This window comes from Perca flavescens, chromosome 5 (assembly GCF_004354835.1).
Source record: "Perca flavescens isolate YP-PL-M2 chromosome 5, PFLA_1.0, whole genome shotgun sequence".
NCBI classification, from domain to species: Eukaryota; Metazoa; Chordata; class Actinopteri; order Perciformes; family Percidae; genus Perca; species Perca flavescens.
In genome coordinates, this window is record NC_041335.1 from 39,640,220 (window position 1) to 39,658,818 (window position 18,599).

The window sequence follows — 18,599 nt, forward strand, 5'->3', positions numbered from 1 at the left end:
TTCACAGTAATGTTCAGGCAGTAATACGGTACGTTCAGTTCACGTTCACCCAAAATATGAACGAGTTCATGAACTATCATTCAGTGAACGCGTTCAGGCACAACACTGCATATTACATATATATTCTGTGTTTTACATCAACATGTTCACAACAATCTGATAAATGATGCCCAAATGTGAGTGTGTGGCTTGTTCAGAACACAATCTCATATTGTACTAAAATAGTTCACCGAAACGTGTTCCTGAAAACATTTGAAGAGAGAAATAGGCCGTGCAGTTGCCGAATCCGTCTTCATTTCAGATCAAAGGTCAGTTTAAAAGATTCGACTGTCAGCAGTGCCCACCCTGCTGAAAACGGAGGGAGGAAGAATTAAGGGTAGGCATCCAATCCTGCTATCGCCTACTTCTCCAAATACTTTGTGACCACCTACCAGATGCCCTTCCTCAGATAACACAACAACTTGTTCAATAGAAGAAGCCATAAATACAGTTTTAGTATTATGTATTTCAAACTGATTGAAACTTTCCACTTCTCTACTACACTGTTGTTGCTGGTGTTGTCACATGGTCATGTGTTTGCAAAGGGTCTATAGCCTCTTTCAAACATTTGTATTATTTAACTTAAATGACATTCATACCAAATGAACCCAGTCTCACCTATTCTTACACAGTCTAGCCAGCAATTCAGTGTAGTGTCAGCCATTGAACATTCAGCATTCACTCGGTTTGTGTCCCGTCCACTTTAAAATCCATTTCATTTTTCTGCTCCTGTAGAAGATCAGTCTGTATAAAATCAACAGTTGCCACTTTCCAAATTGTGAGGGCTTTGCAAGTTCTTTAACTTTTATACTTTCCTGACAATACTTAAGACTTAAATTTTAATGCAGGACTTGTACTTTTACAGTGTGGAAAAAGTACTTTTACTTAAGTAAAATGGATTTTAATAGCCAGAACCAGAGAGGTTCAAAAGTGGGCAGTCACTTTTGAGCTCTTACATTTAAAAAAAAAAAAAAAAAATAAAAAATCTGATCCCTTATAAATATCAAATGCTCATGAAGTTTTTTTTTTTTTTATCCCTACATTTTACCTTCAAAGAGTTCAATAAAAACAGTTTACAATCAATAAAGCAAGAGACAAACAATTTTTTTTCTGATTCCTTTATATGAGATGCAATGGCTGTGCTTGAGCAAACCAAGTGACGATCATCACTTGGGTGGGTTGATAATCCTTCCCAAGAAGAGGATTGTCTCCGTGTTAAGGTCAGTGATGATGACCATGAATGGACGATTGAACTTCAACACAGGGACAGGGAACCGGATGGCAGTCAGTCCGATGCTGATGCCTGTGGCGGCAGCAGCGGTGGCTCCGGTCTCGTCCACGTCCAGCGAAGCTTTGTGCACAACCTGCGGCGCAACGCAGAGTAAGTGAGACGACAGATGAATGGAATGTGGGAAATAAAACCCATTCTCCGTTTACTTACATCTGAGACTGCCAGTCCTTGCTCCTCTGAAATGCCGCTGAAATTTGCACGATCACCAAACATGTCTGTCATTCCCATTTCTGACAGCACAACGTTGAGGTTGTAGGAAGTCTTGATGGAGAACTTTGGAATATATACACTATATCTCCTAAGACATTTGGAGAGGGGGGGGAGACAAACATTTTGAGAGTCTGACCAGGGCACAAGTTTCATTTGGCTACTAGGGCCTTAAAACAATGATGTGCCATTTTTAAAATCACTGACAGACTCAGATCATCATCATCATCATCATCATCATCATCATCTGACATGGGATGGATCCCTACAGAGCTAGACCTTTGAGTTAAAGAGGAAGATCCTTTTGGTTTAACATGAAACAGCCCTGAAATCATCATCACCAAACTCCAGACTCCATGTAAATAATCAGGACTTGTAGCGTGTAAAGAGTCAGCATATTGCCACGTTTATTTAGCTTCTGTCCACTTTGAAGTGTGTTTTACGATGATAAAAGTCCTGATTATTTACATGGAGTCTGGTGTAGTTTGGTGATTGTGATTTTGGGGCTGTTTCATGTTAAACTAAAAGGATCTTACTCTTTAACTAAAAAGGTCTGTCAAACCTTCCACATATTAGAAGCATAAATTAAGATTCTCCAACCTGGGTGTCATCATAGCCTTCAACCACTTTGTGACGTGGTTCGGGCAGATGGCATTCTCCAGTGTTGCCATGACGTCAGGCAACATCAGCAGCATGGAGTAGGGCCGGAGAAGGGGAGCTGAAGGACCGTCGTGTTCAGCTGGTCATTGTGATAGGTGTAGAAATCATCCTCCAGATTCATCATGGGGACTGGAACCTGGACCATGACAATTTAAACATGAAGACACACAGAATGAACGATTCTTCGTATAAAGTGTAGTATAAGTGTGTAGCATAAATTGTTTAAGTTATGTAAAGTGTATAATATAAAGTGTATAGTGTGTAGTATAAAGTATGTACAGTGTGTAGTATAAAGCGGGTAATATAAAGTGTATACAATGTGTAGTATGATGCAAAAGGGTTGAAAAAAAGCACAACAAATTATGGTGTTATAACTATCAGGTTTTCAAACTTGTGTTAACGGCATGAAAAATACTCAATATCTTTGGTAAATGACATGAAAAATACTCAATATCTTTGGTAAATTAAAAAAGGTCCAATATGTAATATTTGTACTGTAATAATCCATAAATGACACCAATGCCTCAGATATTAAGAAAAATGCTAAACTGAAATACTATCTTTTCTGACAACAATGCCAATGTCAGTATTTTCTCTTTTTGAAATTTACATTCCATGACAGAATTTGTTTTGATCTGTGTGTTGTTATCAACAGCCCAGTTTGACAGCCAGGCCGGGTTGCCAGATATATACCTGTAAACACGTAAACCCAGCGCGCTACAGCTGTAACGGTAGTACAGCCATGAAAGCAGCAAACAAACAGGATCAACGGAGATAGATTATACATGACAAAACACAAAAAAAACCAGCATGGTTTCTAACAGTTGCGTGACCAGAGACGTAACAACCCCCTGGTAAATATTGGAGATTTATTTGAAAGATGGAGACAGCTTAGATCCCAAAAGGACGCAGAGTTGGCTTATTTTCTCCTGAACAGGTAAGCATTAGCTTCAGGCTAATTTATCACTGCTACTAGGGATGAGCATTTTTTGTCATTTCAACATTTGTGTACTCACATTGAATTATATAGCTAGAGTACCCGAGTTGGTTACTCGCAAAAAACAATTGAGAAATAGCCAGTAAAGTGATCCCGACTGGTCCTGGCTAACGCCGCCATGCTAACCCTGTTAACCGCTAACGTTACCGGGAGGACCAGGCAAGCAGCCCATGGCTGTTTACAACTTGTAGTTCAGCGGCTGGAGCAGACAACGGTGAGTTATTTTAAGCCACGAGAGGGGGGCTGTAAATCGGAAAGAGGACTGTGAGTTTGCAGTGTGTTTAGCGATTGTTGCCGTAATACTAAGCAGATGAAGTGTTTTCCGTCGGCAAGGTAGTGGTATTTTTAGCGTTTCGTATTGTAATTCTAAGCCGAGGAAGTGTGCCTGACTGGCGTGTGGAGAGGACAGTGAGGTTGTTGTGTTTTTAGCGGTTCATACTGTAATTTTAAGCTGAAAAAGTGTGTCTGTCAGTTGGTTACAGAGCTCCGCGTGAGCACGGGCTTTTATGACTGTCAATATAGCCTGCATCTAACGTTAGCTACTCCGCTGTGGAGTAATGTCTGGCTATGTGAGACTAGCATCTACCGTTAGCTACTCCGCTGTGCTGTGGAGTAATGTCTGGCTATGTGAGAAAAGCGTCTAGCAACATTGTTGTGAATGCAACATTGTTGTGAATGCTGCGTCTCAGCCTGGCAACCCCCGTGAACTTCGAGTCTGAGCAGGAGGGGGCGGGGGAGACGACTCCAGTATTTTGAATTGGTAGTGCAGTAACTATGTTAACCGCTAGCTGCCAGTATTACATACAATATTACATATTGCACCTTTAAGAATGCCAATGGACCCCCGCTCTAGGTTTGGGCTGAACCCCGAATGTTTACGATGTCCGTCTTCACCCCTGTGAATTACCAGAACTCAAATATAATTTTTCTGAATTAAGAGAGAAACTACGGACCTTGGTGTTTTCGTCCAAGTTGAAGTCGTCCTGCTTGGTGAGCTTAGGGTCAAATGGAGTCGCCCATTTTCCTGTTAAGACAATGAACAGAAATAATACAACCTTTGGTTTGATACACACAATTTAACCTCAATATGTTAACCTATTAGATTACAGACTGACTAGATCTCATCCCACAGGACCTTCTCACCTCTGTAGTAGATGTAGCTGATGAGATACAGGACTGTGTTTGGATCCAGGTCTTTCACCAGCTTGTCAATCTTCCCGTTGGTCATCTCCACCACGTACTTATTGATGGTATCAGCACTTTCTGTGGCGTTGGTGAAGTCCACATTGAACCCATTGGTGAAGTAAGACTGCTTCAGGGTCTGCAGGAACTCTGGCTTGGGCTTGAAGCGGTCATCCACGAACACGGCGGTCCCTTCGCTGGCGTCCTGAGATGGGTTGTTGGGCCTCTGGAGGAACATCTGGAAGGCCTGGTCCACATCTGTCTGAGTCAGGAGGGAGCTGTTGAAGCCCAGACCACTGAAAAGCTGACGGTGAGTCTCCCCCTGAGCTCCCACGGACAACGCAGCCAAGGCGGTCGACACACTGAACGGGGAGAAGAAGATATTCTTTCCCTGTGAGTCAGCATCAGCTGCTAACTTCCTGTAGAGTCGGAAAGAAAACTCGTTGTTTGCTTCGTTCACCACGGAGACGCCGTCGTTTGCGTCGTTCACCCCGGAGACGCTGTCGTTCACCCCGGAGACGCCGTCGTTCACCACAGAGATGCCGTCGTTCACCACAGAGATGCCGTCGTTCACCACAGAGATGCCGTCGTTCACCACAGAGATGCCGCTGCTTACGCGTTTCACCACGGAGACGCCGTCGTCACCACGGAGCCGTCGTTCACCACGGAGACGCCGCGCTGTTCACCACGGAGATGATGCCGTCGTTCACCACGGAGACGCCGTCGCTCACCACGGAGACGCTGTCGCTCACCACGGAGACGCCGCCGCTCACACCACGGAGACGCCGCCGCTGAGTCGCTCACCACGGAGACGCTGTCGTCGCTCACCACGGAGACGCCGCTTGCGCGCTCACCACGGAGACGCCGCCGCTCACCACGGAGATGCCGCCGTTCACCACGGAGACGCTGTCTGTCAGAGATGCCGCTCACCAACCACGGAGATGCCGCTGCTCACCACGGAGACGCTGTCGCTTCACCACGGAGACGCCGCTCACCACGGAGACTTTTGCGCTCTCACCACGGAGACGCCGTCGCTCACCACAGAGATGCCGCTGCTTGCGCGCTGCTCACCACGGAGACGCCGTCGTTTGCGCTGTTCACCACGGAGACGCTGTCGCTCACCACGGAGACGCCGCCGCTTGCGCCGCTCACCACGGAGACGCTGTCGCTTGCGCCGCTCACCACGGAGACGCCGTCGCTCACCACGGAGACGCCGCCTTTTGCTTGTCGTTCACCACGGAGACGTTCACCACGGAGACGCCGTCGTTTGCGTCGTTCACCACGGAGACGCTGTCGTTTGCGTCGTTCACCACGGAGACGCTGTCGTTTGCGTCGTTCACCACGGAGACGCCGTCGTTTGCGTCGTTCACCACGGAGACGCCGTCGTTCACCACGGAGACGCCGTCGTTTGCGTCGTTCACCACGGAGACGCTGTCGTTCACCACGGAGACGCTGTCGTTCACCACGGAGACGCTGTCGTCCACTATAGAGCCTTTGACAGCCTGGTCGTTGTCGTGACCTCTGCCCACGCAGATCACTGCTGATAGGACCCAGAGACCCACGGCTGCACACATCCTCATGATGAACTAAGACAAAAGAAAAAGTTAATGTTCATTGTTCGTATGAGGAAAAACTGTACTGGTGGCATTTTCTGAAGGTTTAGTATAATGTGAATCTGATGAGTAGGTGGGCTGTTCAGCTCAAAGAAATCTTATTAAAAGGGTGGTATCTTTCAAGACCACATTTCACTATTGATTTGTGTTTAACTGAGTGATGTAAACAAAACTCCTTGAAACTGGTCCAGTATTGATCACCAAGGCTGTAACCAGCAGCCATGAACTGGGCTGTAATGTAACCTACAGGACTAGTGTTTAGTTAGAATACACTAAAAGTTCTGTTGTTGCTGCCAAGACTCAGATTATTCCAAGTCTGACAACATTATGGGATGGATCCCTACAGAGAGAGACCTTTTAGTTAAAGAGTAAGATCCTTTTAGTTTAACATGAAACAGCCCCGAAATCACCATCACCAAACTACACCAGACTCCATGTAAATAATCAGGACTAATCGTAAAACACACTTCACTCAAAGTGGACAGAAACTAAATAAAACTACCAAAAGCCGTCTTGGTTCATCTTTCCACTGTTCCAACAATCACCACTCTGGTTTGGTTGAAATAAACCCTTAATTCATCCATTTACATGTGGAGGTATGCTGGCTCTATACACACTAAAAGTCCTGATTATTTACATGGAGTCTGGTGGAGATATGCTGGCTCTATACACGCTAAAAGTCCTGATTATTTACATGGAGTCTGGTGGAGATATGCTGGCTCTATACACGGTAAAAGTCCTGATTATTTACATGGAGTCTGGTGGAAATATGCTAGCTCTATACACGCTAAAAGTCCTATTTACTTACATGGATCTATACACACTAAACATACCGACATCATGTGAAAGCAATTACACCAGTCACAATTCAGAAAGTCAGTCTGGCTTCTTACCTCTCTGACCAGAGAAACAAATTAGAATGCAAGAGAATGCAAATTAGCACAACCAAACAGATGCAATACCAATTAGACATAAAGTAACAAAAGCCTTAACTCAAATGCTAAATATTATGACCCCCACTTGTCATGAATCATCTTAAATTCAAGACAAAAGAAGGGAGGCCCCCCCGAATTAAGGATTACATTAAAGCTAACTTTATTTAACCCATAATTAATTATACTCACATATCATTGATATGTATATCAAAAGTGTAGGTTAATGTGTCAATAATAAAGTAACGAACCCTCAAAAACAAACCTTTTCTGGATGTGATGATTGAGAGAGATCACCAGACCTGAATCTCCAGCCCTCTTTAAAGGACAGAGAGTCAATCAAGCTAATGTGAACCAGGTGTAGAATACCACACCTCTGCCTGCATCCTACCCAGCTCACATGAATGGGAGGGGTCATCACAATTGTTTTGTGTGCGTGTGCGTGTACGTGTACGTGTGTGTGAGAGTGTCTCCCTGTAAACTGATGCTGTAACAGAGTAATTTCCAAATTTGTGTTGTATAATGTCTATCTATCTATCTATCTATCTATCTATCTATCTATCTATCTATCTATTTTTACTTGAAAAATAAAGTTTAAAAAACAACTCCAACGGAGGCGTGACGACCTTGGTGAATTTGGACCACCTAACTATGTGAGTAGTATTTCATATGCACATGGAAACTATGAAAACTTGAACCTAGAAACAATTGACCTCAATGAACATGAACTGTATGAAATGGAGAACAATATTGACCCTGATGACTATTTCTACAATAACATCAACCCCACCTGTGAGTATTACACAGATGAACAATTTAAAGGCAAAATAATAATGGATGGTACACTGTCAATTATACACATTAACAGTAGAAGCCTGTATAGCAACTTCTTTAAAATTAAAGACTATATGAAACATTTCTTGATGTTTAGTGAAATTGCAGCATCAGAAACTTGGCTTATAACTGAGAAAGAAGAGGATGTAGAACGTTTATCTGTGTTTTTTGTCCCCAACGGCTCCTTCCAGGCAGCGCTGCCTGGAAGGCACTAGGTGGTGTTGCACTATTTGTGAACAACAAATTTAAGTGTACAAAAGTAAGGGAAATGTCAACAAAAATGGAAAATATCATGGGATGTGTTAATGTAGAAATAGAGGTGGAGAAAACAACGAATATATTAATAAGCTGCATCTATAGAACACCTGGATCTTGTCTTGTTACCTTTAATGAGAAGATGGTTGACAGGTATGATAAAAGACATAATAATAAGATGATCATCTTATGTGGAGACTTTAATGTAGATTTGTTAAAATTAAAGGAGCACAAACCCAGGAGAGATTTTATCGACACAACGTATAGTATACCAGAAGGTCTATTAGCTACAATCTTAAAGCTAACTAGAATAACAACTGAATTGATAACATCTTTACCAGTGAAATTGGAAATAGATTACTAAGTGGATTGCTTATCAATGATATAAGTGACCATCATCCCGTGTTTGCTACCCTGCAAAATTTCTCAAAGGAAAATACACAGAGAAACTTCAAAATTGCTAAGTTGACTCGGAAAAAAACAGCTGACACCATAGAGGCCCTTAAGGAGGGGTTAAGGCTGGGCACCTGGATAGCTCAGTTGGTAGAGCGGGCACCCATATCTAGAGGTTTACTCCTCGATGCAGCGGGCCAGGGTTCGACTCTGACCTGCGGCCCTTTGCTGCATGTCATACCCCCCTCTCTCTCACCCCTTTCCTTTCTTCAGCTGTCCTGTCAATAAAGGACGACTTTGTGGAGTGGTCTGGTAAGAATCACCTGCTGCTGAACGTGGATAAGACCAGAGATGGTGATCAACTTCAGGAGGAAGGGAACAGCTTCACACACCCTTTGCATCCTGGGAGGAGATGGTTGAGGAGTACAGATACCTGGGTGTCAACATCAACAACAGGCTGAAGTGGAAAATCAACAGCACTGCTGTTTACAAGAAGGGGATGAGCAGAAGAAGCTGAGATCCTTCACCGTGGCCACCAGGATGTTGGAGATGTTGTACCAGTCTGTTGTGGTGTTGGAGATGTTGTACCAGTCTGTTGTGGTGTTGGAGATGTTCTACCAGTCTTTTGTGGTGTTGGAGATGTTGTACCAGTCTGTTGTGGTGTTGGAGATGTTCTACCATTCTGTTGTGGTGTTGGAGATGTTCTACCATTCTGTTGTGGTGTTGGAGATGTTGTACCATTCTGTTGTGGTGTTGGAGATGTTCTACCAGTCTGTTGTGGTGTTGGAGATGTTCTACCATTCTGTTGTGGTGTTGGAGATGTTCTACCATTCTGTTGTGGTGTTGGATCTGTTGTGGTGTTGGAGATGTTCTACCAGTCTGTTGTGGTGTTGGAAATGTTCTACCAGTCTGTTGTGGTGTTGGAGATGTTGTGGTGTTGGAAATGTTCTACCAGTCTGTTGTGGTGTTGGAGATGTTCTACCAGTCTGTTGTGGTGTTGGAGATGTTCTACCAGTCTGTTGTGGTGTTGGATCTGTTGTGCTGTTGGAGATGTTCTACCATTCTGTTGTGGTGTTGGATCTGTTGTGGTGTTGGAGATGTTCTACCAGTCTGTTGTGGTGTTGGATCTGTTGTGGTGTTGGAGATGTTGTACCAGTCTGTTGTGGTGTTGGAGATGTTCTACCAGTCTGTTGTGGTGTTGAAGATGTTCTACCAGTCTGTTGTGGTGTTGGAGATGTTCTACCAGTCTGTCGTGATGTTGGAGATGTTGTACCAGTCTGTTGTGGTGTTGGAGATGGTCTACCATTCTGTTGTGGTGTTGGAGATGTTCTACCATCCTGTTGTGGTGTTGGAGATGTTCTACCATTCTGTTGTGGTGTTGGATCTGTTGTGGTGTTGGAGATGTTCTACCAGTCTGTTGTGGTGTTGGAGATGTTGTACCATTCTGTTGTGGTGTTGGAGATGTTGTCCCAGTCTGTTGTGGTGTTGGAGATGTTGTCCCAGTCTGTTGTGGTGTTGGAGATGTTCTACCAGTCTGTTGTGGTGTTAGAGATGTTGTACCAGTCTGTTGTGGTGTTGGAGATGTTCTACCAGTCTGTTGTGGTTTTGGAGATGTTGTACCATTCTGTTGTGGTGTTGGAGATGTTCTACCAGTCTGTTGTGGTGTTGGAGATGTTCTACCAGTCTGTTTTGGTGTTGGAGATGTTCTACCAGTCTGTTGTGGTGTTGGAGATGTTTTACCAGTCTGTTGTGGTGTTGGAGATGTTCTACCATTCTGTTGTGGTGTTGGAGATGTTCTACCATTCTGTTGTGGTGTTGGATCTGTTGTGGTGTTGGAGATGTTCTACCAGTCTGTTGTGGTGTTGGAGATGTTGGATCTGTTGTGGTGTTGGAGATGTTCTACCAGTCTGTTGTGGTGTTGGAGATGTTGTACCATTCTGTTGTGGTGTTGGAGATGTTGTCCCAGTCTGTTGTGGTGTTGGAGATGTTGTCCCAGTCTGTTGTGGTGTTGGAGATGTTCTACCAGTCTGTTGTGGTGTTGGAGATGTTGTACCAGTCTGTTGTGGTGTTGGAGATGTTCTACCAGTCTGTTGTGGTGTTGGAGATGTTGTACCATTCTGTTGTGGTGTTGGAGATGTTCTACCAGTCTGTTGTGGTGTTGGAGATGTTCTACCAGTCTGTTTTGGTGTTGGAGATGTTCTACCAGTCTGTTGTGGTGTTGGAGATGTTTTACCAGTCTGTTGTGGTGTTGGAGATGTTCTACCATTCTGTTGTGGTGTTGGAGATGTTCTACCATTCTGTTGTGGTGTTGGATCTGTTGTGGTGTTGGAGATGTTCTACCAGTCTGTTGTGGTGTTGGATCTGTTGTGGTGTTGGAGATGTTCTACCAGTCTGTTGTGGTGTTGGATCTGTTGTGGTGTTGGAGATGTTCTACCATTCTGTTGTGGTGTTGGAGATGTTCTACCAGTCTGTTGTGGTGTTGGAGATGTTCTACCATTCTGTTGTGGTGTTGTCTGGTGTTTGGAGATGTTGTACCATTCTGTTGTGGTGTTGGATCTGTTGTGGTGTTGGAGATGTTCTACCAGTCTGTTGTGGTGTTGGAGATGTTCTACCAGTCTGTTGTGGTGTTGGAGATGTTGTACCAGTCTGTTGTGGTGTTGGAGATGTTGTACCAGTCTGTTGTGGTGTTGGAGATGTTGTACCAGTCTGTTGTGGTGTTGGAGATGTTGTACCAGTCTGTTGTGGTGTTGGAGATGTTGTACCATTCTGTTGTGGTGTTGGAGATGTTCTACCAGTCTGTTGTGGTGTTGGAGATGTTCTACAAGTCTGTTGTGGCCAGTGCTCTTTTCTCCTCGGCCATCTTCTGGGGCAGCAGCATAGGAGCCAGCCACACAAACAGACTGAACAAGCTGATCAGGAAGGCTGGCTCCGTTATTGGCTGCAATCAGGACACATTTGAAGCTGTTATTGGAGAGGAGGCAATTAAACTTTATAACACTTCATCACTGAGTGTTAGATAAGACTCATTGACATCACAACTGCACTAAGTGCACCTTGCACAATTCAATTCAATTCAATTTTATTTATAGTATCAAATCATAACAAAAGTTATCTCGAGACACTTTACAGATAGAGTAGGTCTAGACCACACTCTATAAATTCCAAAACCCCAACAATTACAGTAATTCCCTCAAGAGGAAGCATTAGCAGTGGCTATTGCGACAGTGGCAAGAAAAAACTCCCTTTTAGGAAGAAACCTCGGCAGACCCAGACTCTTGGTAGGCGGTGTCTGACGGGCCGGTTGGGGGCGTGATGAACAGTGGTGATAACAGTCACATTAGAAGTCACAGTGACTTTGAAGGTTATCGTGGAAGTTCATGTCATAGCAGGGCACATCGTGTCATACTGAGTAGTGCAGTCTCCTATACCGGATCCTGACTACTCTGTGCATAGGAACATCACAGCAGGGCGTTGCGGGATGTAACGTGGCGCTGGAGAGCACGGGTGGATGCTGCGGATGCGGCCGGGAAATGCAGAGAAGAAGAAACATAAGGACTCCGGGAATAAACTCCCCAGAGCTAGATTAGTAACAAGCATTTCTGGGACAGGATGCATACAAAAGTAACAAGTAGAGATGAGAGAGCAGCTCAGTGTGTTTTAGGGAGGAACAGCCTCCCCGGCAGTCTAGAGTTGTAATAGCATAACTTAAGAGAGGCAGGTTAAAGAGAGGTGCCTGGTCGGGCTAGAACTCTCCCCAACCGGATCGGGCTGTACTGGCCTGCCTCCCTCTACTCTCGCTAGATTATTAATTATACAGTATATAAAACTGATGACTACGAGGAGAAGCAGTGGGCCGGGTTAGGTGGACGCTTCAACTCCTCGTTCCCTAACTATAAGCTTTATCAAAGAGGAGGGTTTTCAGTTTACTCTTAAATGTGGTGACGGTGTCTGCCCCTCGAACCCAGACAGACACAACAGGTTTATCTACAGCTTCATCAATACTAGTTCAACAGTTGTACATTTTTATTCCCAACTTGTATATATTTTAAATTATTTGTTCTTATAATCTACCATATTATTATCTCATGTTGTATCCTATTATTTCATGTATATTTTGTAGATGTGCTGTGTGTCTAATATTTTGCTACACTGGAATTTCCCATTTTTGGGGGATTAATACAAATCTATCTATCTATCTATCTATCTATCTATCTATCTATCTATCTATCTATCTATCTATCTATCTATCTATCCATCTATCTATCTATCTATCACTCACAATAAGACAACAGCTCTCTGTCCTATGCAGGCGGATCAGACCTAAAGCGCTGCTGTCCTCAGTCTGACTGCAACATCCAGATTCTGCAAGACTCTCAGACTCTCCTGGACTCTCACAGACTTTCACAGGGTTTCTTGGACTTTCCAGGACTCTATGTGACTCTCAGAGCTTTCAAGGAATCTCCTTAACTCTGCAGGACTCTCCTGGACTCTCCCTATCTCTGCAGGACTCTCCTGGACTCTCACAGACTTGAAAAGCAGCAACTGTCCCTGTTTAGCGTTTAGCTTAGCACGGCGCCATAGCAACCATGACCCAAACTGTCTCTAGCTGCTTTCTGATTGGTGCTGGACGAGAGCACCCATTGTTCACATGAATTTTACGGCCTCAAAAAATAAATAAATAAAAATGACAATAAAATAATAAAAATATATATTTTTTACAGTTTTTTTTTTATTGCATTGCTTACACACCTAAAAACAAATGCTTAGACCAAAACAGCCTCAAAACCTAAACTTCTTGTAGCATACCTTAAACAGTGTAACCATAGCTTAAACACAGTGTAACCATAAACAAACACAGTGTAACCATACCTTAAACAGTGTAAACCATAGCTTAAACACAGTGTAACCATACCTAAACACAAAAACACAGTGTAACCATACCTTAAACAATGTAACCATAACCATACCTTAAACACAGTGTAACCATAGCTTAAACACAGTGTAACCATACCATACCAGTGTAAAAACAGTGTAACCATACCTTAAACACAGTGTAACCATACAGTGTAACCATACCTTAAACACAGTGTAACCATAAACACAATATCCATACCTTAAACACAGTGTAACCATACCTTAAACAGTGTAACCATACCTTAAACAGTGTAACCATACCTTAAACACATGTAACCATAGCTTAAACACAGTGTAACCATAACACAGTTAAAACACAGTGTAACCATACCTTAAACACAGTGTAACCATACCTTAAACACAGTGTAACCATAAACAAACACAGTGTAACCATACCTTAAACACAGTGTAACCATAGTTTAAACACAGTGTAACCATAGCTTAAACACAGTGTAACCATACCTTAAACACAGTGTAACCATACCTTAAACACAGTGTAACCATACCTTAAACACAGTGTAACCATACCTTAAACACAGTGTAACCATAGCTTAAACACAGTGTAACCATACCTTAAACACAGTGTAAACCATACCTTAAACACAGTGTAACCATACCTTAAACACAGTGTAACCATACCTTAAACACAGTGTAACCATACCATAGTTTAAAAACACAGTGTAACCATAGTTTAAACACAGTGTAACCATACCTTAAACACAGTGTAACCATACCTTAAACACAGTGTAACCATACCTGAAACACAGTGTAACCATAGTTTAAACACAGTGTAACCATACCTTAAACACAGTGTAACCATAAAACACAGTGTAACCATACCTTAAATACAGTGTAACCATACCTTAAACACAGTGTAACCATACCTTAAACACAGTGTAACCATAGTTTAAATACATTATCAACTTTGCATTTTGTTTGCAATCCTTTAACACACTTATTGCGAAACCCTACACACGTTTTCTTACATTAGACACTTTGTTTGAAAACTAAATCTCCTGTTGTCATTGGTAAAAACACTCTGTTCAAAATGCAAAACTCATCTGGCAATTGTAGGAACTTACATACAGACCTGAAAACACTTGAATAGAAAACAGAACACCAATCGATCTGAGCCTTAGAACTCTAATAGAGAACTCTGCAGCATGGAGGCAATGAGAGTCAGAGGAAGAGGAGGACAAAGAGAGAGAGAGGAGTCGGACGTGGAAGAGCCATCGCCTGTGATGCTGACGAGGTCTTGTGGCCAGTTCCGAACAGTAGGCGGGATCCAGCCCCCCCCCACACCACGCACACACACACACACACACACACACACACACACACACACACACACACACACACACACACACACACACACACAAGTCTGTTTTTTTTCCCAATAGCAACTTATCCAGTAAGTGTTTTTTTTTTTTTTTTACTTTTTTCTTTCTAAATGTGATGATTTGTGATTCTATTTTTCTTTATTTCTGTAAGAATATTTTTTTTTTGTAAAAACTCTTGTTTGATTACTGCAGAAATTCTACTTCTGAGATTTACAGAAGACTGAGTCTGAGAAAATGACAATAAAAATAGAAACACAAAGACTGCAGTGTTTTCTATAAAGCCCATCAGTGTGTTGCTGGTGATATTAAAGATGAATTCAAATGGTGCTTGTGTGTATGGTTTTGATTGCAGTGTTTCATTTTGGCATAGACGTGAGTTGTTAATCTCCAAGTGCTATGTCTGATTGGCTTGTGTGGAGAGTTTTGACATAATGAGCCAAATTCTGCAAAAAGTGTGTAAGCAATAGGCAAAAACTGTAAATGAATATATATATAAACAACACTGACACATTATTGTTTTTGAACCATGTAGAACCATGTATTACAGTTTTTTTTTACAATTGCTATGACACTTTTTTCAATACTTCTAACAACTTTCCTGAACTCTTTACAAATTTAGCACATCTGTCTGTGTAGGCTATACAATTAACACATTTCTTGTTGCTTTGACACAAAATGCATACAGTTAACACAATGCTTTAACTTCTTTTACACACAAGCCTGTCTGTGTGTTTGCGTGTGCACATATATAGCCTATATAAAAACACTGGCACATTGTTTATTTGAACCATAGAATATTAATGAACGAGTTCACAGTAATGTTCAGGCAGTAATACGGTACGTTCAGTTCACGTTCACCCAAAATATGAACGAGTTCATGAACTATCATTCAGTGAACGCGTTCAGGCACAACACTGCATATTACATATATATTCTGTGTTTTACATCAACATGTTCACAACAATCTGATAAATGATGCCCAAATGTGAGTGTGTGGCTTGTTCAGAACACAATCTCATATTGTACTAAAATAGTTCACCGAAACGTGTTCCTGAAAACATTTGAAGAGAGAAATAGGCCGTGCAGTTGCGAATCCGTCTTCATTTCAGATCAAAGGTCAGTTTAAAAGATTCGACTGTCAGCAGTGCCCACCCTGCTGAAAACGGAGGGAGGAAGAATTAAGGGTAGGCATCCAATCCTGCTATCGCCTACTTCTCCAAATACTTTGTGACCACCTACCAGATGCCCTTCCTCAGATAACACAACAACTTGTTCAATAGAAGAAGCCATAAATACAGTTTTAGTATTATGTATTTCAAACTGATTGAAACTTTCCACTTCTCTACTACACTGTTGTTGCTGGTGTTGTCACATGGTCATGTGTTTGCAAAGGGTCTATAGCCTCTTTCAAACATTTGTATTATTTAACTTAAATGACATTCATACCAAATGAACCCAGTCTCACCTATTCTTACACAGTCTAGCCAGCAATTCAGTGTAGGGTCAGCCATTGAACATTCAGCATTCACTCGGTTTGTGTCCCGTCCACTTTAAAATCCATTTCATTTTTCTGCTCCTGTAGAAGATCAGTCTGTATAAAATCAACAGTTGCCACTTTCCAAATTGTGAGGGCTTTGCAAGTTCTTTAACTTTTATACTTTCCTGACAATACTTAAGACTTAAATTTTAATGCAGGACTTGTACTTTTACAGTGTGGAAAAAGTACTTTTACTTAAGTAAAATGGATTTTAATAGCCAGAACCAGAGAGGTTCAAAAGTGGGCAGTCACTTTTGAGCTCTTACATTTAAAAAAAAAAAAAAATATAAAAATCTGATCCCTTATAAATATCAAATGCTCATGAAGTTTTTTTTTTTATCCCTACATTTTACCTTCAAAGAGTTCAATAAAAACAGTTTACAATCAATAAAGCAAGAGACAAACAATTTTTTTCTGATTCCTTTATATGAGATGCAATGGCTGTGCTTGAGCAAACCAAGTGACGATCATCACTTGGGTGGGTTGATAATCCTTCCCAAGAAGAGGATTGTCTCAGTGTTAAGGTCAGTGATGATGACCATGAATGGACGATTGAACTTCAACACAGGGACAGGGAACCGGATGGCAGTCAGTCCGATGCTGATGCCTGTGGCGGCAGCAGCGGTGGCTCGGTCTCGTCCACGCCCAGCGAAGCTTGGTGCACAACCTGCGGCGCAACGCAGAGTAAGTGAGACGACAGATGAATGGAATGTGGGAAATAAAACCCATTCTCCGTTTACTTACATCTGAGACTGCCAGTCCTTGCTCCTCTGAAATGCCGCTGAAATTTGCACGATCACCAAACATGTCTGTCATTCCCATTTCTGACAGCACAACGTTGAGGTTGTAGGAAGTCTTGATGGAGAACTTTGAATATATACACTATATCTCCTAAGACATTTGGAGAGGGGGGAGACAAACATTTTGAGAGTCTGACCAGGGCACAAGTTTCATTTGGCTACTAGGGCCTTAAAACAATGATGTGCCATTTTAAAATCACTGACAGACTCAGATCATCATCATCATCATCATCTGACATGGGATGGATCCCTACAGAGCTAGACCTTTGAGTTAAAGAGGAAGATCCTTTTGGTTTAACATGAAACAGCCCCAATCATCATCATCACCAAACTCCAGACTCCATGTAAATAATCAGGACTTGTAGCGTGTAAAGAGTCAGCATATTGCCACGTTTATTTAGCTTCTGTCCACTTTGAAGTGTGTTTTACGATGATAAAAGTCCTGATTATTTACATGGAGTCTGGTGTAGTTTGATGATTGTGATTTTGGGGCTGTTTCATGTTAAACTAAAAGTTCTTACTCTTTAACTAAAAGGTCTGTCAAACCTTCCACATATTAGAAGCATAAATTAAGATTCTCCAACCTGGGTGTCATCATAGCCTTCAACCACTTTGTGACGTGGTTCGGGCAGATGGCATTCTCCAGTGTTGCCATGACGTCAGGCAACATCAGCAGCATGGAGTAGGAGCGGAGAAGGGGCTGAAGGACCGTCGTGTTCAGCTGGTCATTGTGATAGGTGTAGAAATCATCCTCCAGATTCATCATGGGGACTGGAACCTGGACCATGACAATTTAAACATGAAGACACACAGAATGAACGATTCTTCGTATAAAGTGTAGTATAAGTGTGTAGCATAAATTGTTTAAGTTATGTAAAGTGTATAATATAAAGTGTATAGTGTGTAGTATAAAGTATGTACAGTGTGTAGTATAAAGCGGGTAATATAAAGTGTATACAATGTGTAGTAGGATGCAAAAGGGTTGAAAAAAAGCACAACAAATTATGGTGTTATAACTATCAGGTTTTCAAACTTGTGTTAACGGCATGAAAAATACTCAATATCTTTGGTAAATTAAAAAGGTCCAATATGTAATATTTGTACTGTAATAATCCATAAATGACACCAATGCCTCAGATATTAAGAAAAATGCTAAACTGAAATACTATCTTTTCTGACAACAATGCCAATGTCAGTATTTTCTCTTTTTGAAATTTACATTCCATGACAGAATTTGTTTTGATCTGTGTGTTGTTATCAACAGCCCAGTTTGACAGGCAGGCGGGTTGCCAGATATATACCTGTAAACCCGTAAACCCAGCTGGCTACAGCTGTAACGGTAGTACAGCCATGAAAGCAACAAACAAACAGGATCAACGGAGATGGATTATACATGACAAAACACAAAAAAAAAAACCAGCATGGTTTCTAACAGTTGCGTGACCAGAGCGTAACAACCCCTGGTAAATATTGGAATTTATTTGAAAGATGGAGACAGCTTAGATCCCAAAAGGGCCTTGAGTTGGCTTATTTTCTCCTGAAACAGGTAAGCATTAGCTTCAGGCTAATTTATCACTGCTACTAGGGATGAGCATTTTTGTCATT

At 42.1% G+C, this 18,599-nt stretch overlaps 2 protein-coding genes across 27 annotated transcripts in view; both read right to left on the bottom strand.

Moving 5' to 3' along the window:
* Window positions 1–7,287, bottom strand: part of LOC114555448 (serpin A3-5) — a 57,377-nt gene extending 50,090 nt beyond the window's left edge. For 12 of the 26 annotated variants that reach the window (XM_028577837.1, XM_028577835.1, XM_028577834.1 and 9 more), the window contains exons 1-3: window positions 7,187–7,287; window positions 5,627–5,962; window positions 4,833–4,887 (exon numbers count right to left, since the gene is read on the bottom strand). In XM_028577837.1, the coding sequence (XP_028433638.1) occupies window positions 4,833–4,887; window positions 5,627–5,956 (385 nt within the window). In that variant the 5' untranslated portion in view covers window positions 5,957–5,962; window positions 7,187–7,287. Of the gene's footprint in view, window positions 1–4,832; window positions 4,888–5,626; window positions 5,963–7,113; window positions 7,139–7,172 lie in introns of those variants that run through there. The other 14 variants (XM_028577841.1, XM_028577840.1, XM_028577836.1 and 11 more) reach the window with 11 other exon arrangements.
* A 9,314-nt stretch (window positions 7,288–16,601) lies between these two features.
* LOC114556320 (serine protease inhibitor A3K-like) lies at window positions 16,602–17,781 on the bottom strand. Its single transcript, XM_028579223.1, is given in 4 exon segments — window positions 16,602–16,825; window positions 16,828–16,861; window positions 16,939–17,076; window positions 17,614–17,781. Coding segments are annotated over 4 exon segments (501 nt in total). The 3' UTR covers window positions 16,602–16,664.
* Window positions 17,782–18,599: the final 818 nt, after the last annotated feature.